This window comes from Lagenorhynchus albirostris, chromosome 1, assembly GCF_949774975.1.
Source record: "Lagenorhynchus albirostris chromosome 1, mLagAlb1.1, whole genome shotgun sequence".
NCBI classification, from domain to species: domain Eukaryota; kingdom Metazoa; phylum Chordata; class Mammalia; order Artiodactyla; family Delphinidae; genus Lagenorhynchus; species Lagenorhynchus albirostris.
This window is the reverse complement of record NC_083095.1, coordinates 140,884,797-140,911,823: the sequence shown is the minus strand read 5'-3', so window position 1 is coordinate 140,911,823 and position 27,027 is coordinate 140,884,797. Positions and strand designations below refer to the sequence as shown.

The 27,027-nt window shown below is 37.8% G+C and overlaps 1 protein-coding gene across 1 annotated transcript in view; it reads right to left on the bottom strand.

The window, feature by feature from the left end:
* The window catches only part of GABRG3 (gamma-aminobutyric acid type A receptor subunit gamma3), a 597,087-nt gene that overhangs the window by 16,797 nt on the left and 553,263 nt on the right, over positions 1-27,027 (bottom strand). Inside the window, exon 6 of the mRNA XM_060155467.1 lies at positions 8,014-8,151. Coding sequence (XP_060011450.1) covers positions 8,014-8,151 — 138 coding nt within the window. The remainder of the gene's footprint in view (positions 1-8,013; positions 8,152-27,027) is intronic.

Here is a 27,027-nt window from a genome sequence, read left to right as displayed (position 1 = left end):
TGTTTAATGAAAAGATCACATTTTTACTTAAAAAGTCCCATTTTTACTTAAAAATATTGATAGGGAGACCATATTAAGCCAGTATAAAATTATACCTCTCATTAAATTAGAATATTTATTGAGGAATGTGGTGTTCTGTTTTAGCAATATTCAGGATGGCTGATAGAACATCAATTATTGAGATCATTTTTCCAAGAAACATTTAAATATTTTAGCAAATTCCAGTATAAAGGAATCCGAATGATTAACCTGAAGCAATAAATAAAACCCACAAATATAGTTTTCTAAGTAATATGAAAGTCAAGTTAAATCATTTCCTTGGGAAATTTTATTGAATTATGTGTGATATTTAAATATTTATGAAGTTACAGAAAACAGTAGACAGAAAAGCAAAACCTAATAAATCACCCTAACTGTTATGAACACACCCAAGTGGAATATACAAAGAGTTGAATAATTTCTTCAACCACCATTGTCATTTCCTAAGATAAACAGTAGGACAACTCCAGAGTAGGCACATAATTCATTTTAGCAAATACATTCTCTTTGGCTAACCTGAGGTGAACAGGTACCCCAAATCTTGGGTTCAGAATACCCCTTTGCCTAACTCAGAGGTCTGCCTGAACGTCCCACTGTCAGGTGTGAAAGTAGGAAGGGACAGTCAAGGACACATTTTGAAGCCAGATTATTTTAAAATAACTTCTTTTTTCTTTCTTTCTTCTTTCATTCTTTTTTTTTTCTTTGTTCTTTCTTCCTCTTTCATTCTTTCTTTCTTTCTTATTTTTGGCTGTGTTGGGTCTTCATTGCTGCACGGATGCTTTCTCTAGTTGCATGTGGAATCTTCCTTAACCAGGGCTCAAACCCGTGTCTCCTGCATTGGCAGGAGGATTCTTAACTATTGCACCACAAGGGGAAGTCCTGGCTCTTGGTGAGGTTCTGGGACACACCACAGAAACTGGTTCCAGAGAACCCCCTCGTTCCTATTTTCCAGCTTCTACTTGGAGAAGCGGGGGCAGGAAGAATTGTGATTTCCGGCTTCACTGGCCCCTACAGGAAGACCAACGAAAAGCCAATATGCTACTCATCCCAAATTGGCTAGGGCAAAAGAAATAAGGAAAAATAGAGACAAAAGAGTAGGGATGAAACCTGCACCAGTGAGAAAGAGCTGTGAAAGAGGAAAGGTTTCCACACCCTAGGAAGCCCCTTCACGGGCGGAGACTGTGGGTAGCGGAAGGCGGAAGGCTCGTAGCCAGGGAGGAGAGTGCAGCATCAGGGGTTCAGAGGGCAAAGCAGAGAGATTCCCACACAGAGGATCAGTGACGACCAGTTCTCACCAGCCTGAGAGGCTTGTCTGCACACTCGCCAGAATGGGTGGGGGTGCGAGCTGAGTTTCAGGCTTCGGTCAGATCCCAGGGAAAGGTTTGGGTTGGCTGCATGAACACAGCCTGAAGGGAGCTAATGCAACACTGCTGGCCAGGAGGGAGTCCGGGAAAATGTCTGGACCTGCTGAAGAATCGTTTTTTTTGCTTCTGTTTCCTGGTGTGCAAAGAGAGGGGATTAGGAGTGCCGCTTAAAGGAGATCCAGGGATGGGCGCAAGCCACGGCTATTAACGCACACCTCAGAGACGGGAATGAGATGCTAAGGCTGGTGCTGTAGCCACCAAGAAGCTTGTGTGGAAACACAAGTCACTCTCCACACCTCTTGTCCCAGGAGCCTGTGCAGCCCACCACTGCCAGGGTCCTGTAATACAGGGACCACTTCCCCTGAAGAACACACGGCGCACCTCAGGCTGTTGCAATGTCATGCTGGCCTCTGCCGTTGCAGGCTCGCTCCGCTTTCTGTACCTCTCCCGCCACCCGGGTTGAGTGAATCAGAGCCCCCGAATCAGCTGCTACTTAAACCCTGTCCTATCTGAGCGAAGTACAGATGCCTGCCCTCAGGCGACCTCCATGCAGAGTGGATTAAATATCCACAACCAACTTGATGTACCGTGTACCTGTGGAGTACCTGAATAGACAACGTATCATCCCAAATTGACAAGGTGGACTTTGCGAGCAAAGATTATATATATATATATTTTTTTCTTTATTCTCTTTTGTGAGTACGTATGTGGAGACTTCTGTGTGTCATTCAGTCGGTATAACTTTGCTTTTAACATTTATCCTAGAGTTCTGTTTTTTGTTTTTGTATAGTTTTTAGCACTAGTTATCATGGTGGACCTGATTTTTAGTGTGTTTGTTCTTTCTTTCTTTTTTTATTACTTAAAACATTTATGAAATAATTTTTTATTTTTCAGTCTAGTAACATTTTATTTTACCTTTTTCTTTCTTCTTTCTTTTTTCTCAATTTTATTCTGAACCGTGTGGATGACAGGCTCTTGGTGCTCCAGCAAGACTTAACGGATGTGCCATTGAGGTGGGAAAGCCAAGTTCAGGACACTGGCCCACAAGAGACCTCCAAGCTCAACGTAATATAAAAACAGTGAAAATCTCCTACAGATCTCCACCTCAACACAAAGACCCAGCTACACTCAACGACCAGAAAGCTACAGTGCTGGACACCCCATACCAAACAACTAGCAATACAGGAACACAACACCATCGACTAGCAGAGAGGCTGTCTATAACCATAATAATACCATGGACACCACAAAACAAACCACCAGGGCAGACCAGCCAACCAGAAAAACAAGATCCTGCCTCATTCACCAGAACACAGTCACTATCACCTCCACCAGGAAGTCTACACAACCCACTGAACCAAACTTAACCACTGGGGACAGACACCAAAAACAGCAGGAACTAGCAACCTGCAGCCTGTGAAAAGGAGACCCCAAACACAGTAAGTTAAGCAAAATGAGTAGACAGAGAAACACACAGCAGGTGAAGGAGCAAAGACAAAAGCTACCAGATGTAACAGATGAAGAGGAAATAGGCAGTCTACCTGAAAAATAATTCAGAATAATGATAGTTAAGATGATCCAAAATCTTGTAAATAAAATGGAGAAAATACACGAAACGTTTAACAAGGAAATAGAACCAAAAAGCAACTGTGATGAACAACACAATAAATGAAATTAAAAATTCTCTAGAAGGGATCAATAGCAAAATAACTGAGGCAGAAACACGGATCAGTCACCTTCAAGATAAAACAGTGTAAATACGACAGATCATAATAAAGAAAAAAGAATGAAAAGAATTGAGGACAGTCTCAGAGACTTCTGGGACATTAAATGCACCAGCATTCAAATTATAGGGGTCACAGAAAAAGAAAAGATAAAGAAAGTTAGAAAATATTTGAAGGGATTACAGTTGAAAACTTCCTTAATAGGGGAAAGGAAATAGTTAAGTCCAGGAGCACAGAACGTCCCATTCAGGATAAATCCAAGGAGAAACATGCCAGGACACATATTAATCACACTATCAAAAATTAAAGAAAAAACTTTAAAAGCAGCAAGGGAGAAACAATGAAAAACACACAAAGGTATCCCCTTAAGATTAACAGCTGATCTCTCAGCAGAAACTCTACAAGAAGAGACTGGCAAGACATATTTAAGGTGATGACAAGGGAAAATCTACAACCAAGATTACCCAGCAAGGATCTCATTCAGATTTGCCAGAGGAAAACCTTTATAGACAAGCAAAAGCTAAGAGAATTCAGCACCACCAAAACAGCTTTACAACAATTGCTAAGAAATGTCTCTAGGCAGGAAACACAAGTGGAGGAAAGAACTACTATAAAAAACCCAAACAATTAAGAAAATGGTATGAGGAACATACATATCGATAATTACCTTAAATGTAAATGGATTAAACGTTCCAACCAAAAGACACAGAAAGGCAGAATGGATAGAAAAACAAGACCCATATGTATGCTATCAACAAAGGACCCACTTCAGACCTAGGAATACTAAAGAATGAAAGAGAGGGGATGGAAAAAGATATTCCATGCAAATGGAAATCAAAAGGAAGTTGGAGAGGAAATTCTCATGTCAGACAAAATAGACTTTAAGACAAATACTACATAATGATCAAGGGTTCGATCCAAGAATATATAACAATTGTAAATATTTATGTACCTAACATAAGAGCACCTCAATATATAAGGTAAATACTAACAGCCACAAAAGGGAAATCGACAGTAACAAATCATAATAGGGGACTTTAACACCCCACTTTCACCAAAGGACAGATCAGTCAAATGAAAATAAATAAGGAAACAGAAGCTTTAATAGATATATTAAACAAGATGGACTTAATTGATAATTTTAGGACATTCCATTAAAAACAACAGAATACACATTCTTCTCAAGTACTCATGGATCATTCTCCAGGATAGATTGTATCTTGGGTCACAAATCAAGCCGTGGTATATTTAAGAAAAGTGAAATCGTATCAAGTATCTTTTCTGACCACAACGCTCTGAGACTAGATATAAGTTACAGGCAAAAATCTGTAAAAAATACAAACTCATGGAAGCTAAACAAAACACTACACAATAACCAAGAAATAACTGAAGAAATCTAACAGGAAATCAAAAAGCACATAGAAACAAATCACAATGAAAACAAGACGACCCAGAACTTACCGGATGCAGCAAAATAAGTTCTAAGAAGGAAGTTTATAGCAATACAATCCTACCATAAGAAACAGGAAACATCTCAAATAAACAACCTAACCTTGCACCGAAAGCAATTAGAGAAAGGAGAACAAAAAATCTCCACAGTTAGCAGAAGGAAAGAAATCATAAAGACCTCATCAGAAATAAATGAAAAAGAAATGAAGGAAATGATAGCAAAGATCAATAAAACTAAAAGCTGGTTCTTTGAAAAGATAAACAAAATTGATAAACCATTAGCCATACTCATGAAGAAAAATAGGGAGGACGCTAGTAAATACAATTAGAAATGAAAAAGAAATAACAACCGACATTGCAGAAATTCAAAGGATCATGAGCGATTACTACAAGCAACTATATGCCAATGAAAAGGACGACCTGGAAGAAATGGACAAATTCTTAGAAAGGCACAACATTCAGAGACTTAACAAGGCAGAAATAGAAAATATGAATAGACCAATCACAAGCACTGAAATTGAAACTGATTAAAAACCTTCCAACAAACAAAATCCCAGGACCAGTTGGCTTTACAGTTGAATTCTATGAAACATTTAGAGAAGTGCTAACACCTATCCTTCTCAAACTCTTCCAAAATATTGCAGAGAGAGAAACACACCTAAACTCATTCTACGAGGCCACCATCACCCTGATACAAAAACCAAAGATGTCACAAAGAAACCTACAGGCCAATACCACTGATGAACGTAGTTGCAAAAATCCTCAACAAATACTAGCAAACAGAATCCAACAGCACATTGAAAAGATCATACATCATGATCAAGTGGAGTTTATTGCAGGAATGCAAGGAATCTTCAATATATGTAAAGCAATCAATACGAAACACCATATTTATTAACAAAATGGAGAAAAACCATATGATCATCTCTATAGTTGGAGAGAAAGTTTCAAATAATTCCACACCCATTTATGATAAAAAAAAACCCTCCAAAAAGTAGGCTTAGAGGGAACTTTCCTCAACATAGTAAAGGCCATATATGACAAACCCACAGCAAACATCGACCTCAGTGGTGAAAAACTGAAACCATTTCCACTAAGTTAAGGAACAAAACAATGTTGCCCAGTATCATCACTATTATTTAATATAGCTCTGGAAGTTTTCGCCACAGCAATTGGAGAAGAAAAAGAATAAAAGCAATTCAAATCGGAAAAGAAGAGGCAAACTTCTCACTGTTTGCAGATGACATGATACTATACATAGAGAATCCGAAAGATGATACCAGAAAAGTACTGTTAATGAATTTGGTCAAGTAGCAGGATACAAAATTAGTTCACAGAAATCTCTTGTATTCCTATACACTAATGATGAAATATCTGAAAGTGAAATTAAGAAAAAACTCCCATTTACCCATTTGCTCTGCAACAAGAGAAGCCATTACATTGAGAAGCCTGCACACCGATATAAATAGTCCCCACTCTCCACCACTAAGGAAAGCCCATGCACAGCAAGGAAGACCCAACACAACCAAAAGTTAAAAAATTAAAAAAAACTCTCCTAATTTCTTCTGTCTTCCCGGCAATTGAGCCCAACGTAATGTTTATTATGTTGCTGCATCCGTTCCTAGTTTACTCATTAATCTTTTATGTTCATCATGTTTTTCTAGTGAGACTGAAAGCTCCTTGCTCCCGTGAATGTTTTTCATACTTTTCTTAACCCTCAATAGCATAAAAATTACTCCGGCTACTACCTCAACTCCACCATTCCCTCCATTTGCCACTTCCCTTTCTCTTAGGGTTAATTTTAAAACAAGTTGTGTTCAACCTGCCTTCACCTTTCCTTTTGTTTAACATCATCTTGCTTACAACGGAAAAGGAATATCAGTATCAATGTTTGACATTTAAATGTTAGATCACCCAGTTTGGTTACCTTCTTTTGCTCAGCCTTACACCCCAAAAGTCTGCTAGTTTATTTCAAATTCTCCAAGAATGTAATTACATTATTAATTTAAGTGACTATTTTGGTAAAAACTTCCCCCAAACATGTCTCTTTATGTAGTTTCCAAAGTATATTTATATAATTATGATCTTCCATTCTTTTAACCTTATCAATATTTAATATTTAAACATAAATGCTATTTCTCACCTTTACTATTGTGACATTTGTGAAGTTTTCTTTTCTCTGCTGATCAGTTTTTAAAACCTTTCTCCCTGTGTAAATGTAGCACAGCCATGAGTTTCACAAGCCCAGATTCAAACAACAGTGGATCGAAAATATTTGAAAAATATTTTTTCCAGAAAGTTAAAAAAAGCAAACTTGAATTTGTCTTGCACGGAAAAGGACAATTGAACCTTGAGCAACAGGAGTTAGGGGCACCAACCCTCCATTCAGTTGAAGCTCCATATATACGTGCTCTTCAGTATATATGGTTCTCTGATTCCTTCGCATCTGCGGTTCTGCATATGGGGATTCAACAAACTGGGATTGTGTAGTACTATATAGTACTTACTACAAGGAAATCCAAATATAAGTGAACATGTGCAGTCTAAACTGTGTTGTTCAAGGGTCAACAATTTACATAGCATTCATATTCTATTTACAACTGTTTAGCATTTACTTTGTATTAGGTATTATAAGTAATTTAAAGATGATTTAAAGTATACAGGAAGATGTAAGTTAAATGCAAATACTATGCCATTTTATGTAATAAGCTTGAGCAACTGGGATTTTGATATCTTTACCTGGAATGACTCACCATGGATATCAAGGGGCAACTATAGTTCTCTATTTAGAATTATATCAAGAATTTAGACTGTTCTTTAAAGATAGTTACACTAATTATTAAAATTTACACAACATAGTCATATGAAACAAATTATTGAGTTTTAAAAGCCAATAAATGATTCATATTAACAAATAACTAGATCAGCAGAAAAGCCGACTTGAAACCAATCTAATCCTCAAGACCTGTCAGAAAAAAACTAACTGCAAAATAGTGGACCATAGATTCCTATTGTGGAAATTACCAAAAAACAAACAAAAGCCATAAAAAAATGTATTTAAAGACATTAATAAAGCATGTCTCTGTATCTAGTTGTAGAACTTGTAGAACTCTCACACTTAGGAAATTGGTTTATATAAATCTGGTCAGGGATGAGAATCTTAGGTTTATAGACATAATGTCAACATAGTCTCAATTTAAAAATATAAGATAATCTTGTCACCCTTTTCCCAATCCCAGTTAAAATACTAAATATTTTTGAGCTTTGAATCAGCTGTTTTGCCTCAAATGTCATTCGGATCATGCTGATCCGAATATAATTATTTTAAACATACACAGGAAGAAATCTGCATGAAAGGGAAAGGTATGCCTAAGTCATCAGTGGGAAAAAGTCGGATTTGTTTTTTGAGAACTACACTTCTGTAAGTTAACTACTACCTGCAGATGTTTTCACAATTTCTGTGGTGTTTCTGAGGCCCATGAAGTCAAACTGATAAAGCCGCCAGGATTTCTGATCAGCTGCCTCAACCGAATTTTTTCTCCATCTATAAATCATTTCTTCTTTGGGGTAGCCATCTGAAAATGCAGAAAAAATAACACTTGAAAGATGTAGGTTTGTAAAGCATTAATGTCGAAATTATAATGCTGATCATTTAATAGGAGCTGAAATTTTAGTCCATGGGCAAAGGCCACCTAACCCAGAAGGTTTCTACTGCAGATCTTCACAATCAGCAAGATATTCCAAGCCACAAGTGTTTCCATCATCTGTATGGACACAACACATATCTTTCACTGTGGAAGGCTTGATTATAGATGACGTTCAAAGAATGCACATGAAAGTACTGGTCAGAGTCTCACTAGCTCCTAAACACCAGGATCTAACAACCTGGCCCCCACTCACCAGACCTTCCACCTTTTTCCTGAACTTTGTCCAGATCTCAGGAAAGGTGATTTTACTTTTTTCATTATAAACTTTTATTATAAATAGCTTTTATTATTTCCAACATATTTATTTTTTTATTATTGAAGTGTAGTTGTACAATATGTCATGTGTACAGTATAATGGGTCACAATTTTTTAAAGGTTATAAACTACATTTATAGTTATAAGATACTGGCTATATTTCCTGTGCTGTACAATATATCTTTGTAACTTATACAAAACAGTTTACACGTTTTGATTCCCTAACTTCTATTGCCCTCATTTCCTTCTCCCCACTGGTAACCACTAATGTGTTCTCTAAACTATGTCTGCTTCTCTTGTTCTATTCACTAGTTTGTTGTATTTTTAAATTCTGCACTTGTGATATCATTCATGCAGTATTTGTCTTTCTCTCTCTGACTTACTTCATTTAGCATAATAACTTTAAGAAAGACAATAAGGATTTGAGAGGTCAACTTACTCTGTTATGCTCTTTTAGTCTCCAGTTCTGATCAGTTTGACATTTTCCTGAGACCATTATCCAACTTGTTAGTTACTCTAGAAAAGCAAGATATTTTGGTGTTCTAGGCTCAGTGTGGGCAACATGCCCAGAGCTGGGTGTCTTGGATAAGGGTTCTCCCCCACTCCTACTGGTAGTTAGCAGGGTTCTGTTGGCTCCCTAAGCCCAAGCCAGTGATTGGCCCGATGCTTGTTTTTCAACTCCTGGATTCCCTTTCTGAACAGCACTTGGGACCGCAGCGTTAAACTCCCCGGAACTCTCTGATGTAATAGACTACAAGTACGCTTCCTGCTTTCTAACTGTGGATTGCTCTGTGAAATTATTGTCAGCATTGCAAGGATACTTACTTGCTCTCCCCTAACTGGACAAAGTTGACATCAAGGCATTAGACTCAGCTTGAAGTAACCAAACATTTTACTTGGCCATTAGCCACTGTCTCAATAGATTTATCTCCTCATTAAACTATCAAATTATAAAAGGTACTTTATGCTATAATTCTTTTTTATTTGTTTTGTTAAACAGCTTTACTGAGATATAAAACTGACACATTTAACATACAAGTTTGGTTTTTTTCAGTATACTCTCAGAGTGGTGAAACTGTCACATAAATCTAATTTTAGAGTATTTTTATCATCCCAAAATGTAACCTTAATCATTAGCATTCACTCCCAACTCCACCTCCTTAACACATATCATGCATCGCTCCCAGACCTAGACAACCACTAATATGTTTTCTGTCCATAGGTTTGCCTATTCTAGGCATTTCATATAAATTGAGTCATACTACATGTTATCTTTTATAACTTTCTTTACTTAGCATAATGTATTTAAGGTTCACTCACACTGTAGCACATGTCAGTACTTCATTCCTATTTATTGCTCAATAATATTCTGTTGTATGGATATGCATTTTTTAAAATCTATTTGTCATTTGATAGACATTTCGTCTGATCTACTTTTACACTATCATGAATAATGCTGTTAGGAACATTGTGTACAAGATTTTGTGTCAATATGTTTTCAGTTTTCTTCAGAATATACCTAAGAGTGGAACTGTTGGTCATGGGTTTACTCTATATTTAATACTTCTCCAACAGTCATAGAGGTGTCAGGTTGTAACTTATTGTTGTTTAATTTGCATTTCCCAAATGGTTGTTATTGAGGATCTTTCCATGGATTTATTGGTCATATATATGACAAGTTTGCTAGGGTATGTTCAAATCTTTTGCTCATTTTTAAATTGGATTTTTTCCCCATATTTTGGAGTTTGGAGCTGTGTATTTTGTATTCAACTCCTTTATCAGGCATATGTTTTACAAATATTTTCTGCCATTATGCTGTTTATATTTTTATTTATCCATTTTTCAAAGAGTTTTATTATAAAATTATTGAGGCAGAGTTTCCTCTTAAGCACTTCGAAGATACCATGTAATTGTCTTTTGGCCCCTATGGTATCTGAAGGGAAATCAGCTGTTAATCATATTGAAACTTAAAAATGATAATTTTTCCCTTGCCTATTTCAAAATTTTCTCTGACTTTTGTCAATTTGACTATGATATGATAAGCGTGGATCTCCTTGAGTTCATTAAAGTTTGTTGAGTTCTTGGATGTATAGACTACTCCTCTGGGACTCCTACTAATTGTATATTGTTGATCATGGTGTGCCATAGGTTTACGAGTTTTGATACACCTTTTTCCTTTCTTTTCCATTTTTTTTCCTGTCTTTGGATAAAATCTACTGGCCTGTCTTCAAGTTTGCTGATCCTTTGTTCTGTCTACTCCAATCTATTTGTTACAGTTTCCTTTAATTTTTGGACATGGGTTGCTGTAGTTCTTCAAAAGTATTTAAGATAGGTGACTTAAGGTCTTTGTCAAGTACATCCAACATCTGGGATTCTTCAAGGATGACTTCTACTGACAGCTTTTATTCCTGTGTATGTGGCATGCTTTCTCGTTTGTAGGTTCTGTAAATGTTGATAAAAAATGTCTGGAAACGAGACATTTTACATTTTCGATAATATATTGTGACAACACTGGTATCTGAACCCTCTGTGCGCACCAGGGTTTGTTTTGGTCTTGTTGGGATCTGCGTGTGAAAGCAATTTATGAGAAAACCTTAGTTTTAACTCCTGTGCTTGAGAAATTTCCACAAGGCCAGAGGTGAGTGATACGGGTCTATAGTTTGTCTATAACAAATCCACCAATGATAACAACTGCTAAAAACTAAACTAAGATAAACATAAAAATCAAGAACTGGTCAGTCGCATCCAGCAAAACCCTAATCTACATTTCCTCCCAAAGTTCCCAGCCTCAATTTTGCGATGATTTGTTGTCTATATAAGTATTACACAGATGCAGTGTACAAGTTGATTGTACATATTTAATCTGCTTCTCCTGAGGCTGCAGGGAGAAATTTCCTTCTCTTCTTTGTTTGCACAGCCCCTGGGGTTCAGCTTTGGATTTGTCCCAGCCTCTGCATGTTGGTTACCCTCTGGTGTCTGACAGGAGGTGGCTCACTCAATCCAAGGGGAGCGAGTGGTACAGAATGAGGGGTGTGAGCCTGTGGCGGCAGAGGCCGGTTTGATGTTACAACAGACTGATCGTACCATGTGTTCTCTCAGAAAAGTGGTCCCTGGATCATGGGACCCTGGCAGTGGTGGGCTACACAGGCTCCCAGGAGGGGAGGTGTGGATAGTGACTTGTACTTGCACACAGGATTCTTGGTGGCTGCACCAGCAACAGGCATTTCTTGCCTGTCTCTGGTGTTCACACTGATAACCGCCATTTTTGTCCATCTCTGAAGTTCATTTAGGCAGTCCTCTGAATCCCTTCTCATCACACACCCCAAACAATTGTCTCTTGTCTCAGGCAGGTCTAGACTTTTCCTGGACTCCCTCCCAGCTAGCTGTGGCACACTCACCCCCTTCAGGCTGTGTTCACACAGTCAACCCCAGTCATCTTCCTGGGGTCTGAACTCCAAATCCTGAGCCTCAGCTCCTAACCCCCACCTGATCTTGTGCTTGAACAGATTCGCTTCTCAGGCTGGTGAGAGCTGGTCAGCACCAACTTTCTGTGTGAGGATCTCTCCGCTTTGCCTTCTGCACCCCGGTTGCTACACTCTCCTCTGTGGCTTCCAAGAATACCCCTGCTCACACCCTGTCTCCACCAGTGAATGGGCTTCCCAGTGTGTGGAAATAGTTCCCCCTTCACAGCTCCCTCCCTGAGATGCAGGTCTCATCCTATTCTTTTGTTTCTGTTTTTTCTTTTTCTTTTGCCCTACCCAGGTACATGGGGATTTGTACCTGGACAAAATATACATGGATCCCAATAATTATTGCAGCATTATTTACAATTTTCAAGATATGGAAGTAACCTCCATCAACAGAAAAATGGATAAAAAAACTGTGGTATTTATACAATGGAATACGACTCAGCCATACAAAAATTGAAATTGTGCCACTAGCAACAACATGGATGGACTTGGAGGGCATTATGCTAAGAGAAATAAGACAAAAACAAATATTGTTTGATATTACTTACATGTAGAATATAAAAAAGTCAAATTCACAGATGCAAAAGTAGAATGGTGGTTACTGGAGGTTGGCTCATTGGGGGAAATGAAGAGGTGTTGGTCAAAGTGTACATATTTGCAAAAATAAAAAAGTAAGATTTTTGCGATCATGCATCTAAAATGGTTTAATTTTGTGAAATTTCAACCCTTACTGATACGGTTATCTATGTTCTACTCTGGTGTAAATGAATAACATACATTTTCATATTTTGAGGCAGTATTATGCAGTGGACTAAAAATTAAGAGACTGACAGGAGAGGAAGTTGCAAAAGATACGTTTTTTGGTCCAACCTATGAAAACAGCCCCAAATGTATATGTTTGCCATGAAATAGCATGTTCTTGTAGAATAGGCAGAATTTTCCCAGAATCTCCATTTATGAACCAGATATCCATTCAGGCTATCTCCACCGCAAAATGACTGATAGCATCTTGCAAAATCATATTTCAAATATTTTGAGTATTTTAAAAGATACTACGTGCAGATACAGAAAAAGTACAACTTCATAGCCACCGGCACCTTGAAATATGTCGAGAGCACCTCACTTTCTACTAAAAGAATCTGGCAAACATTTGAGTACATTCAATTCTTTAAACTGAACTTTACACAAACTTTAGCCTGAGTTGATTACAGCGTGACTCCACTAATACTGGTGTTAAATATTGAGTCAACGCCTATTTTCATAACCCATGCGATATTGCGTTGGGGGACCTTTTCCCTTACAACTGACACAAATAACATTCTCCTGAAGTAGGAGCCCATATAAGCCACTATATATATCTCATTTTGTTTTTCCCCATTTTAAACCAGATAATCTGCTTCACCTTGGGGAATATATAGGAATCTCAAAATAACAAAATTACTTTCTTCCTTATCTAAAAACCAGGAAATGTAAACATTTCTACATTTTTGTATTTTCATGCAATTTACTGTCTTAACTTTCAAAAATTTAAATGTTTTTTAAAAAATACATTAGATTTCATTATTAAAACCTTGTAGGATGTCTTGGTCCAAGTGGGATAAAGTGATAAAGTGATAAAGACTTCTTCTGCAAAGCTGGGCTCTTATTGATTGATTTCTATGTGTTCCTCTAGCTCATCCCTGAATTACCAAAAGTGAGGAATGATGCTGGGTAAGTGCCTGGAAGCAGGAGGAGGGCTCCTGCTCCGAGGTTGAACATGTTAGGAAGCTGTAGTATTTCCATACAAGTTTACAGAGGCAGAGCTTTGTTTGAAAGACTACAGCTTACCTCTTGCAGGAGATCAGGATGAAGGTGAGAAGTTAGCATGAAAAGGAAGATGACTGCGTATCTCACTGATACATTTTGGGCACGGTTCACACTCTTCTCCGCTCTTAGAGATGATAACTACATGAGAGGTTCTAAAAGATTAGTATTAAACAAAAGGACTGGATTTTGTTATTCAGTGGTTTCCTGAGTCTATTTGAGAGAATTATGAAATAAAAGTTTGAGAAACTGCTGGTCTGAACCTTACATGACAGCAGCTTCTTTCCGAGAATTCTTACTTGTTTTTTAATAACTTTGCAAGGATGTGTGCATGAGTGCACGTGAGTATGTGTTATGTGTGTGTGTGTGTGTGTGTGTGTGTGTGTGTGTGTGTGTGTGTGAGCAGGCACAGAATACCTGTAAAAAGTCTTACCTTTTCTGAAGTTCTGCAGGCTCTTTGAGGAAAATCATTTCAACCAACTGTTTTCTAAATACCATGTGGAATCCACACATATGTGACAGTGTACTAACTCAAATTCCTGCCTTTATGTATTTCTCTCCTCAACAGGAATTGTGCAGTGTGAACTCAACAAAGCTTGCCAGATTGATTTAAATCAAGGTTTTTGAAGCAAATAATGTACTACTATCAAATATTAGTACTGTGGAAGTGTGCTCAAACTATTTTCCAGGCATGATTATGTGGATATAATTAGGCCGCCTACTGTAAATAGGAAAATAAAGCTTAGGGTTCATATTAGAGCGGGAGATCACTTAATATTCCCTCCGTGAAGTGTTGCTAGTCAACTAAAGACCTTTACTCTTGTGGGGATAGCAATAATTATAGTGGCTGATGTAAAGTATGCTCGTGTATCTACGTCTATACCAACTGTGAATATATGATGAGCCAATACGATAAAGCCTAGGAACCCAATAGAAACCATAGCTCAAACTATTCCTATATATCCGAAAGGTTCTTTTTTCCCTGAGGTTACAATACATGAAATTATTCCGAAGCCAGGTAAGATCACAATATATACTTTGGGGTGACCAAAGAATCAAAATAAGTGTTACTAGAGGATTGGGTCGGCTCCTCCTGCGGGATCCAAAAAGGTTAAGTTTCGGTCAGTCAACAGTATGGTAATTCCGGCTGCTAGGACTGGTAGTGATAATAAGAGTAATACTACTGTAACTAGGACTGATCATACGAAGAGGGGTGTTTGGTACTGGGTTATAGCGGGTGTTTTTATATTAAAAAAGGTTGTAATGAAACTGATGGCTCCAAGGATTGAGGATATGCCGGCTAGATGTAGAGAGAAAATGGTAAAGTCTACTGAGGCTCCTGCATGTGCTAGATTTCCGGCTAGAGGGGGGTATATAGTTCAGCCCGTGCCTGCGCCGGCTTCAGCTATTCAGGATGCTATTAGTAGTAGGAAGGAAGGAGGAAGTAGTCAGAAGCTTATGTTATTTATACGGGGAAAAGCTATGTCAGGTGTCCCAATTATTAGAGGGACTAACTAGTCAGTTTCCGAACCCACCAATTTGGTATGACCATGAAAAAAATTATCACGAAGGCATGGGCTGTTACTAGTACGTTGTAAACTTGGTCATCTCCGATTAGTTTGCCAGGTTGACCTAGTTCAGCGCGAATTAATAAGCTTAGGCCAGTGCCTACTATTCCTGCTCAGGCACCAAATAACAGGTATAAGGTATCAATGTCTTTGTTGAGAATAGTCAGCGATTTATGAACATAGGTAAAAAGGCAGAGTAGGTATTAGACTGTAAATCTGAAGACAGGGATAAAGTCCTCTTTTTGCCAAGTCCTATGGTGAATTATCATTTTGAATTGCAAATTCAAGGAAGCAGCTTCAATACTGCTGGGACTTCTCCCGCTTTTTTATCTCGTGGCGGGAGAAGTAGATTGAAGCCAGTTGACTAGGGTATTTAGCTGTTAACTAAAAGTTCGTGGGAGATGTATGCCTCCAATCTAGTGAGGATTTAACTTAAAGTGTTTGATTTGCATTCAACTGATGTAAGGTACAGTCTTGCAATCCTTATTGGGCAGGGGTTAAGTAAATTATACTTGCATAAGGCTTTGAAGGCTCTTGGTCTGATTTAATCTAAACTCCTATAGTAAGATGGAGAATGTTGGTGTGAGAGGTAAGAGTACTGTGGATAATACGATTGCTGTTGGTAGAAGGATTATTCGTTTTGTGCAGTGAAATTGTCATTTTCTTTTTATGTTGTTTGTAGAGGGAAATAGAGTTATTGCTGTGGAGTAGGCGAGGTGTATGTAGAAATATAGATTGAGTAGTGCTGTGATGGCTATGAAGGTTGGTATAACAAGAATTTCGTTTTTTGTTAGTTCTTGAATAATTATTCATTTGGGTATGAATCCTGTAAGTAGGGGAAGTCCTCTTATGGAGAGTAAGGTGAGTATGGTGAGGGTTGTGATAACAGGCATTATATTTCATGTTTGGGATAATGATAGTGTGGTGGTGGTTGAGTTTTGGATGAATAACATGAATATGGTGAAAGTTATTGTGATGTAGATTAGTAAATTTAGTAAAGTCAGGGTTGGGTTGTATAGTAGGATAGTTGTTATTCATCCTATGTGGGCGATTGATGAGTAGGCTATAATCTTTCGGAGTTGCGTTTGGTTTAGTCCGCCTCATCCTCCGATTAGGATAGAGAGTAGAGAGAGTTAATATTAGGTGTAGATTAATTGATGGTGAGATTTGATAGAGGATTGAAAGGGGTGCAAATTTTTGTCCTGTAAGTAGGATTAGGCTTGTAGTTAGGGGGACACCTCTGGTACTCAGAAGTGGAAGGGGGATAGTCCTAGTTTAATAGCTAGGGCCACGGTTAGTAGGATGGATGCTGTTGGGTTGAATAATTTTGTGATGGTTCATTGGCCGGAATGTAGTAGGTTATTGACAACTGCTAGTATGAGTAGTGTGGATACCGTGGTTTGTGTTAGGAAATATTTAGTTGAGGCTTCTGTGGCTCGGGGGTTAGCATTTTTTTATTATGATGGGGATGATGGCTATTGTATTTATTTCTAGTGCAATTCGGGCGAATAGTCAGTGGGAGCTAATAGTTACGATTATTTTCTTAGGATGAGGATTATTAGGATAATGATGAGGATGAATGGGCTGACCTTACTTTAGATTATAGTATGACATGGTAGCACGGAGAATTTTGAATTCTTAGGGGTAGGTTAGATTCTTATTATTTTAGAAATAAGAGGGTTTGAACCTCTATTATTTACTCTATCAAAGTAACTCTTTTGTCAGACATATTTCTTATCTTTTATGTTTGAGAGGGGATGCCTGTTGTTATAATGGGTAGTGAGATGTGTCATATACAGAGGGCTAGTGTTGGAGGAAATTTTTTCAGAGTAGGTGTATTAGTTGATCATATCGGAATCCGGGGTTGGATGCTCGAATTCATAGGAAAGATATTGTGAGTAGTAGTGTTTTGAGAATGAGGTTTGTTGTGTGTAGTTCTGGTGTGTAGGGGTCGTGGAATGCTCCTAGAAGAGGATAGTTGTGAATATATTTATTATGATGATGTTGGCATATTCTGCTAGGAAGAATAGGGCGAAATGGCCAGCTGCATATTCCACATTGAAGCCGGATACGAGTTCTGATTCTCCTGTTAGGTCGAAGGGGGCCCGGTGAGTTTCTGCTAGGGTAGAAATGAATCATATTATGGTTAATGGTCATGAAGGAAAAAAATAGTCATAGTTGTTCTTGTGTGGTAGTTAGTGTGGATACGGTAAAAGAGACGTTTATTGGAGTACTGATAGGAGGATGATGGCTAGTGTTACTTCGTATGAGATTGTGCTACTGCACAGAGAACTCCAAATAGTGCGTATTTTGAGTTGGAAGCTCAGCCGCATCATAGGATAAAGTAGACGGTTAGGTTGGATATTGCTAGCATGAATAGTACTCCTAGGTTTATGTTGATGAGGGGATATGGTATGGGTGGGGGCTTCATACTGTGAGAGCTAAGGTTAGGGCAATTGCGGGTGCGATGATGAATATAGCGGTGGAGGATGTGGCTGGTCGTAGGGGTTCTTTAGGGAATAGTTTGCATCGACGAATGGTTGGAGCAAGCCATGTGGGCCCACGATGTTTGGTCCTTTTCGGAATTGTATATAACCTAGGATTTTACGTTCCACTAGTGCTAGGAATGCAACAGCTCGGAAGCTAGGGAGAACGAGTGTTAGGATGTTAACTATAAACATTTTGTTGGGGAGAGGATTTGAACCTCTGGGTGTAAAAGTTTAACTTTTATGCAATTGCCGTACTCTGCCACCTCAACAAAGCCCTGGTCTTGGGCAGGTATATTTGCGCTAGTTTTAAGTTGAGATTAGATCATTAATTATTTGAAGGCGCTTGTTTGAAGGCCTTATTTCTCTTGTCCTTTCGTACTGGGAGAAATGCGTAATAGAAACCGACCTGGATTACTCCTCTGAACTCAGATCACGTAGGACTTTAATCGTTGAACAAACAAACCCTTAATAGCTGCTGTACCATTAGGATGTCCTGAACCAACATCGAGGTCATAAACCCTATTGTCAATATGGACTTTAGAATAGGACTGCGCTGTTATCCCTAGCGTAACGTTCCGTTGATCAAAATTTTGGATCAATAAGTGATACTATGCTTTGGTTAGTAGGCCTAGGCTTTAATCACTCGGAGGTTTTTTTGTACTCTGAGGTCACCCAAACCGAAACTGTCAACCCATATAAAGCTTTGTTATCCCGTGAATCTCCATAGGGTCTTCTCGTCTTATTTTGTTATCCCCGCCTCTTCACGGGGAGGTCAATTTCACTGATTAAAAGTAACAGACAGTAAAACCCTCGTGTGGCCATTCATACAAGTCCTTATTTAGAGAACAAGTGATTATGCTACCTTTGCACGGTCAGGATACCGCGGCCGTTTGATTTTCGCTGGGCAGGCAGTGCCTCTAATACTGGTTATGCTAGAGGTGATGTTTTTGGTAAACAGGCGGAGTTTTTGTTCACCGAGTTCCTTTTACTTTTTTTAATCTTTCCTTAATACACGCCTGTGTTGGGTTAACAGTGTGTTTAATAAATAATTTAGTGTTGGGTTATATTTATTAACTGTTAATTATCAGTATATTATCAGTTACTGATGTAAGCTTGTGCGAGGAGAAAAATTTCTTGTTACTCATGTTAACAGTATTACTTCTATAGTTGAATAGATTAATCCAATAGTCAGGCCACGCGTTGATTTATTTATTGTTGAAATTAAAACGTTTTGTTGTTGAGCTTGAACGCTTTCTTAATTGGTGGCTGCTTTTAGGCCAACTATGGTTTAAGTTTATAGTACCCCCTAGTAAACGTATCCATTTCTAAAAAGCTGTACCTTTATAGACTAACAATTAAATATACATTAAGACTTGTGGTTTTTAGTATTATTTAATGTTGAACTGAAATTCCTTTCTTGGACAACCAGCTATCATCACTTAAGCTCGTTAGGCTTTTCACCTCTACTTATAAGTCTTCTCACTATTTTGCCACATAGATGAGTTTGTTCTAGTTACTGCTTGTAAGTAGCTCGTCTGGTTTCGGGTAATTTAGCTTAAGATCTCTTTGCTAAGTTATTACTAGTTAAGTCATTATGCAAAAGGTACAAGGAGTAAGCTTTGCTTTTTTTTACTTTTAATATTTTTTTCATTTTTCCCTTATGGTACTTTCTCTACAGCGCCATTGGTGGTTAAATTTCTATCTCCTATACTTTAGATGTATGGTGAATGTTTTATTTGATTAGTTTATGGTACTAGCGGTGGGGAGGGTATGGGCTAGGTATAGTTCAAGATATACACGGATTGTGGAATCTTCTAGGTGTAAACTAGATGCTTTGTTTATGCTATATCTTGTTTTATCCAAGCACACTTTCCAGTATGCTTATCTTGTTACGACTTGTCTCGTATAATTGCTTAGCATAGGTTAGTGAACTGGGGTTTTGCTGTGATACTACTTGAGGAGGGTGACAGGCGGTGTGTGCGTGCTGCATGGCCTTATTCAATTAAGCACTCTGCTCTTAATTTACTACTAAATCCTCCTTTAGTTTTTAGATTTCTTAAAAACTTTCGTGTGGATATAAGGAGTGTTATTATAGAAAATGTAGCCCATTTCTTCCCATCCCATATAGGTTACACCTTGACCTAACGTTTTTATGTATGGTAGTTATGCTTACTTTTGTTCCCTTTTAGGGTTTGCTGAAGATGGCGGTATATAGACGGAAGTAGCAAGGATTGGTGAGGTAAATTGGGATTTATCGGTTACAGAAAAGGCTCCTCTAGAGGAATATGAAGCACCGTCAAGTCCTTTGAGTTTTAGGCTGCTGCCAGTAGTACTCTAGCGAATAGTCTTGTTTGGGGACTACTTAAGTTTACGACTAAGCTTAGTGGAGTATCTAATCCCAGTTTGGGTCTTAGTTGTCGTGTATTCAGATTGTACTAATATCACTTTCGTGGTTTGGCTTAGTTTTAATTATGGCTTTTTACAGCTTAATTGGGATTTGACTTTATTTTGTATGGTTCCTTAACACTCTTTACGCCGGGTCTCTGTTAATTTGGGTCAATCGTATGACGGCGGTGGCTGGCACGAAGTTTACCAACCCTAGCTAACATGACTTAGTCAAACTTTCGTTCATGGCTTAATTTTTATCACTGCTGTGTCCCATGGGGGTGTGGCTAAGCAAGGTGGCGTGAGTTGCTAGTGTTGCGTGCTTGATACCCGCTCCTTTTGATCTTTGTGATTTGGAGGGCATTCTCACCGAGGTGTAGATGCTTGCATGTGTAAGTCTGTTAACAACTAATAGAAAGGCTGGGACCAAACCTTTATGTTGATGGGGCTGGCGAAGCCCATCTAGATATTTTCAGTGTCTTGCTTTATGAAAAATTTAAACTACATTAACCTGTGGAGTTTAAAAGATGTTCGTGTAATTTCATTATGGGGCTTGTGTCAGATAGTATTGATTACGAAAAATATATTTGTAGATCTAGGGACGAAGCTGTCTAGGGGGGTGGTGAATATCTAAGCAGATGGTCAGTTTTGTAGGGGGTAAGAGGGTTTTTATCCATTACGAGATACAGTTTTTTGAGCCCAGGGGGAATAGTGGAGTACTATGTCCTGTAACCATTAATAATTGCACATGTTGGTTGTGCTAGTCAAATCAAAAATACATACAAGTCCAGCTACAATTTACTTGACTGTGACGAGACCTTTTAAGGTCATAGCTGAGTCTGTGCAGGCCCGCCCCCACAAACAATAAAAAATACCAAATGTATGGAATCTCAGTTATGTGTGAGCATGGGCTGATTAGTCATTAATCCATCAAGATGTCTTATTTAAGGGGAACGAGTGGGCGATTTTACGTTAAAATGGTCCTGAAGTAAAAACCAGATGTTTTATAAAGATCACCGTTAGCTACCATCCCCTATTTGAATACACCTCTGTTAGAACTGAGATCAGTTGAGAGGAAATAGAGACAGCAATGGCTGGTATTGACCGTGGAGGAGGCCACTTCATTCATTGGGTGGTGCTGGGAGGAGGATAGAGTTGATAAGTATAAATGAAGCTTTTCCTCTTTGCTTTCTCCCCCAGTGTGTTTATCTTCCAGGGTGGCCTCCACTGGATTCAGTGTGCATCCTCAATGTGTCCTGGGCACTCAGCTGGCGATTGCAGTGTGGGTGGCCACCAGAGAGAAGACAGACACAAGAATGCTGCTGGGTAAACTGAGCTATCTAGTAGCCCTGTTGCGTTTCATGGTCCCCTAGTTACGGAAAACTAACAGCATAATGATAATTTTTAAAGTTCCGTAGTGAATATCTTGGAGATACATGTAGCTTTCTGCATTCTATGGTGATTCATCTGGAAGTTGCTAATCAGGCAGTAAAATTTAATTCCAATTCACAGTCTTCATAAGAATGTGAAATACAAAAAAATTATTAAAAAACAGCGTTTCATTAAGCTAAGCTATTGAGTGCATAGGTCTCTGGTGAGTGAATAATAAGGAAATGAAATAACGTTTACTAGAAGTAAATACTCGTCAGTTAAACAAACGCACCGTTATCCTCAGGTCATAGAATCTGGATAGCTTTTGACCTAAGGAAACAAACGCACCGTTATCCTCAGGTCATAGAATCTGGATAGCTTTTGACCTAAGGTACTGAGGGTATAATGTCCATTTACTGCATGAGGCTCGTCTTCCTCAGCTGTCCATCTTGGATCCACAGAGCTCCTCCCTCCTTGCTCCTCTGAACCAGTGGTCATGCTCACCGCAGACACATTAGTATTCAGACTTATTTACTGCTCTACTCTCAGATTCTGCCATTTCCACAGGGACCTCCCCTCAAGCCAACTTCTTAAGGCAGAGCCTCACCTTGATTGTAGCAGGTGCACCCTGCTCTGTTGTTAGGCATGGATACCGTATTCATTTCTCTTTTCCCCTCGGTACAGCAAGCTTCACTGGCAGTCAGCCACATCTGCTTTTTTCCACTGCATGTCGTTTTTTGTTGAGGGCCTAGACAGAATGGGTGCTCTCTATATATTTACAGAATGATTGAAAGAGTGGAAGAAAACACCTACACTCCAGTGAAATCTAGGTTGGAATAGAGGGCAGTTGAAAATAGGAAAAGATTGGCTAAAAAAGCCACTTTCTGTCATTCTTGGTCAGGTAGAATTCAAATTAATTTCCCAGATAATAAAATTTCTGTTCCTGATGAAAATCCAATACGAAAAAAATTCAGTTATATTCCTTTTATTAACCAAAGACACAATTAGAAATTCTGTGTTCAGTAACTCTAAAACGTTTTGCCTTATATGCTCCATAATCCAGTGGAGTTTATCTCAGGTATGCAAGGATTTTTTAATATACGCAAATCAATCAATGTAATAAAGCATATTAACAAATTAGAGAAAAACAATATGACCAGCACAATAGATGCAGAAAAAGCTTTTAACAAAATTCAACACATATTTATGATAAATAATCCCCAGAAAGTGGTCATAGAGGGAACCTACCTCAACATAACAAAGGCCATATATGACAAACCCACAGCAAGTATGATAAGGGTGAAAAACTGAAAATATTTCCTCTAAGATCAGGAATAAGACAAGGTGGCCCACTCTCACCACTATTATTCTACATAGTTTTGGCATATTTAGCCACAGCAATCAGAGAAGAAAAAGAAATAAAAGAAATACAAATTGGAAAAGAAGACATAAAACTGTAACTGTTTGCAGATATGATACTATACATAGAAAATCCTAAAGAGGCCACCAGAAAACTACTAGCTAATCAATTAATTTGATAAGGTTGCAGGACACAACATTAATGCACAGAAATCTCTGGAATTCCTATACATCAACAACCAAAAATCAGAAAAGAAAATTATAACACTCCCATTCGCCACTGCAACAAAAAGAGTACTATACCTAGGAATAAACCTGCCTAAGGAGGTGAAAGACGTACTCAAAAAACTATAAAACACTGATGAAATAAATCTGACATACACAGGTGCAGAAATACATCATATTCTGAGACTGGAAGAATCAATATTTTGAAAATTACTATACCACCCAAAGCAATCTACACATTAAAAGCAATCCATATTAAACTACCAATGGCATTCTTCACAGAACTAGAATAAAATTTTTTTAAATTCATATGGAAACACAAAAGACTCTGAATAGCCAAGACAATCTTGAGAAAGGAAAACAGACTTGGAGGAATCAAGCTGGGAAAACAGGACAGCTACATGTGAAAGAAAAAAATTAGAACAATCCCTAATACCATACGTAAAAATAATTTCTAAATGGATTAAACACTTAAAAGTAAGACCAGACCCTATATATATTTTTTTATATAGAATAACATAAGAAAAACACTCTTTTACATAAACCACAGCAAGATCTTTTTTGACCCACCTCTTAGAGTAACGGAAATATGACAAATATAAACCAAAGGGAACTAATTAAACTTAAAAGCTTTTGCACAACAAAGGAAACCATAAACATGACAAATGACAACATTCAGAATGGGAGAAAATATTTGCCAATGAAACAACAGAGGACTAATCTCCATAATATACAAACAGCTCATGGAGTTCAATATCAAAAAAGCAAAAATCTAGTTAAAAAAATGGGCAGAAGACCTAAATAGACATTTCACCAAAGATGACTTACAGATGGCCAGGAGGCACCTGAAAAGATGTTCAACAGCACTAATTACCACAGAAATACAAATCAGAACTACAATGAGGTGTCACCTCTCTCTGGTCAGAATGGCTATTTTCAAAAACTCTATAAACAATAAATCCTGGAAAAGATGTGGTGAAAAGGGAACCCTCCTGCCCTGTTGTTGGGAATGTAAATTGATACATTCCCACCATAATAGGAACATAATGGAAATACAGTATGGAGTTTCATTAAAAACTAAAACTAGAACCACCATATTACCCAGGAATCCCCCTACTGGGCATATACCCTGAGAAAACCATAATTCATAAAGAATCATGTACCACAATATTCACTGCAGTACTTGTTTCAATAGACAGGACATGGAACCAACCTAAATGTCCATTGACAGACGAACGGATTAAGAAAATGTAGCAAATATATACAGTGGAATATTAACTATAAAAAGAAACGAAATTATTTGTAGTGAGGTGGATGGACCTAGAGTCTGTCGTACAGAGTGAAGAAAGAGAAAAGCAAATACCGTATGCTAACACATATATACGGAATTAAAAAAAAAAGGTTCTGATGAACCTAGGGTCAAGACAGGAATAAAGACGCAGAAGTGTAGAATGGACTTGGAGACAAAGGGGCAAGGGTAAGGGGCAAGGGTAAGCTGGGACAAAATGAGAGAGTAACATTGACATACTCTACCAAATATAAAATAGCTAGTGGGAAGCAGCCTCATGGCACAGTCTTCAGCTTGGTGCTTTCTCCCGCCTAGAGGGGTGGGGTAGGGAGGGTGGGAGGGAGACATAGAGGGCAGAGATATGGGGATCTATGTATATGTATAGCTGATTCAGTTTATTATACAGCAGAAACCAACGCAACACTGTAAAGCAATTATACTTCAATAAACATGTTTCATATATATATATATATATATAAACTGTTCATACAAGTTAATATCAAAAAAATTTTTTAAATGAGAAGACCTGAAATTTTTAAAAAGAAGAGATACCTATTACGAACAGGCATATGAAAATGCTCAACATCACTAATCATCAGCGAAATGCAAGTCAAAACCACAATGCGATATCACCTGACAGCTGCCAGAATGACTATCACTAAAACGATCACAAATAACAAATTTTGGTGAGTATGTGGAGTAAAGGGAACACTTGTACACTATTGGTAGCAATGTAAATTGGTGCAGCCACTGTGGAAAACAGTAGACCGTTTCCTCAAAAAACTAAAAATAGAACTACCTTATGATCCAGCAATTCCATTATTTAGCATATATTCAAAGAAAACTACTCTTAGAAGATACATGCACCCCAAGATTCATAGCAGCATTACTTATAATAAACAAGGTATGGAAACAACGTGTGTCCTTTAACAATGAATGAATAAGATGTGGTATGTATGCATAACTATCTATCATCTATCTATACACACACACACAAACACACACACACACACACACACACACGAAATTTTGCCATTTGAAACAATGTGTATAGAACTCTTATGCCTAGTGAAATAAGTCCGAGAATGATAAATACTGTGATATCACTTGTATGTAGAATCTAAAAAAGGAAACAAATATGTAAAACAAAACAGAAACAGACACAGATATAGAGAACCAACTGTTACTATGGGAAGAAAGAAGGGGGAGGAGCAAGATGGGGTAAGGAATTAAGAGATACAGACTGTTATGTATAAAATAAATAAGCAACAGATATATTGCACAGCACAGGAAATATAGCCATTACTTTATGATAACTTTAAATGGAGTAGAGTCTATAAAAATATTGAATCACTATGTTGTACACCCTGAAACTAATATATTGTAAACCAACTATACTTCAATGATAAATAATAAAAACTCAATGAAAATAATATAAATATTATGCACTTCTTCATTGCCAGGCTTTATGAAGCTGTTTACATGCTATTTTTTAATGAAACTACATCATAACCCTATGAAGAAAGTAATATTTATCTTCATTGTAGAAATGAAGAACCAGGCTTAGAAGAATGAAATATCTGGCCCACAGAGGAAAAGCAACACTTAACAAGTATTGATGGCAACATCTTGGCCATTATCTTTTGCTAATCACATTAAACTTTAGGTTCTTTATTTGCAAAATGATTTAGAAAATACATGCCTCCAATTATTTATGTAAATACTAGGAAAGATTGTATATACCTAGAGTGCTTAACTGTGGATAAATTAAGATGAGGCATTTAAAATAACGGCACATTGAATATTAAACGATTACAGCCCATCACTATGAAACATAATTTTCAAATGTTATTGTTGTATAATAGCATCAAAAATCCTATATAGAAGGACATATTTATTATTGCATGTCTGGATTATTTCCCGGAAGGAAGATTGTTAAAATAATAGATTTTTATTTCTTCTGTTGATGGAGCCCAAATCAGGCTTTTGGTTGTCATTCTAAGTTTCTCAGAGAGCATGATGCCTCTAAATGCTGATAAGACAGGCCTGATTCCAGATAGCCCTGGAAAATCTCTGGGAGCCAAAGTATATGGTAAGTACATGTCACACCCAGAGAAGCAGTGGAGTAATCCTTAAGGAAGGTTTTCTTTTGTTGTCTTTTCAGGATCAAGATGGAGGTCATTTGTGTTTTGCATCACATGATTTTAAGACGGTGTAGATGGTTTTCCCATTAGGACTACCCCAGGTAAGTCGCTGACTTGAGAACAAGACTCCTGAAGCACTACTTCTCTAAAGTGTTGAAATATTTCTTTTTTTCCCTCATGCCCATGTGTAAGGGCCAACCAAGCAAATCACAATTACCAGATGTACAGGGTCAAAGGAGAGGGCTTGTCTCTCTTTTTCTCCACCCTCATTTTCTTTTTTTTTCACTATGGTTTATTACAGGATATTCTCTGTATTGTAGAGTAGGACTTGTTTTTTATCCATCCTACATATAATACTTTGCTAACCCCCTTTATTGTTTTTTAAAC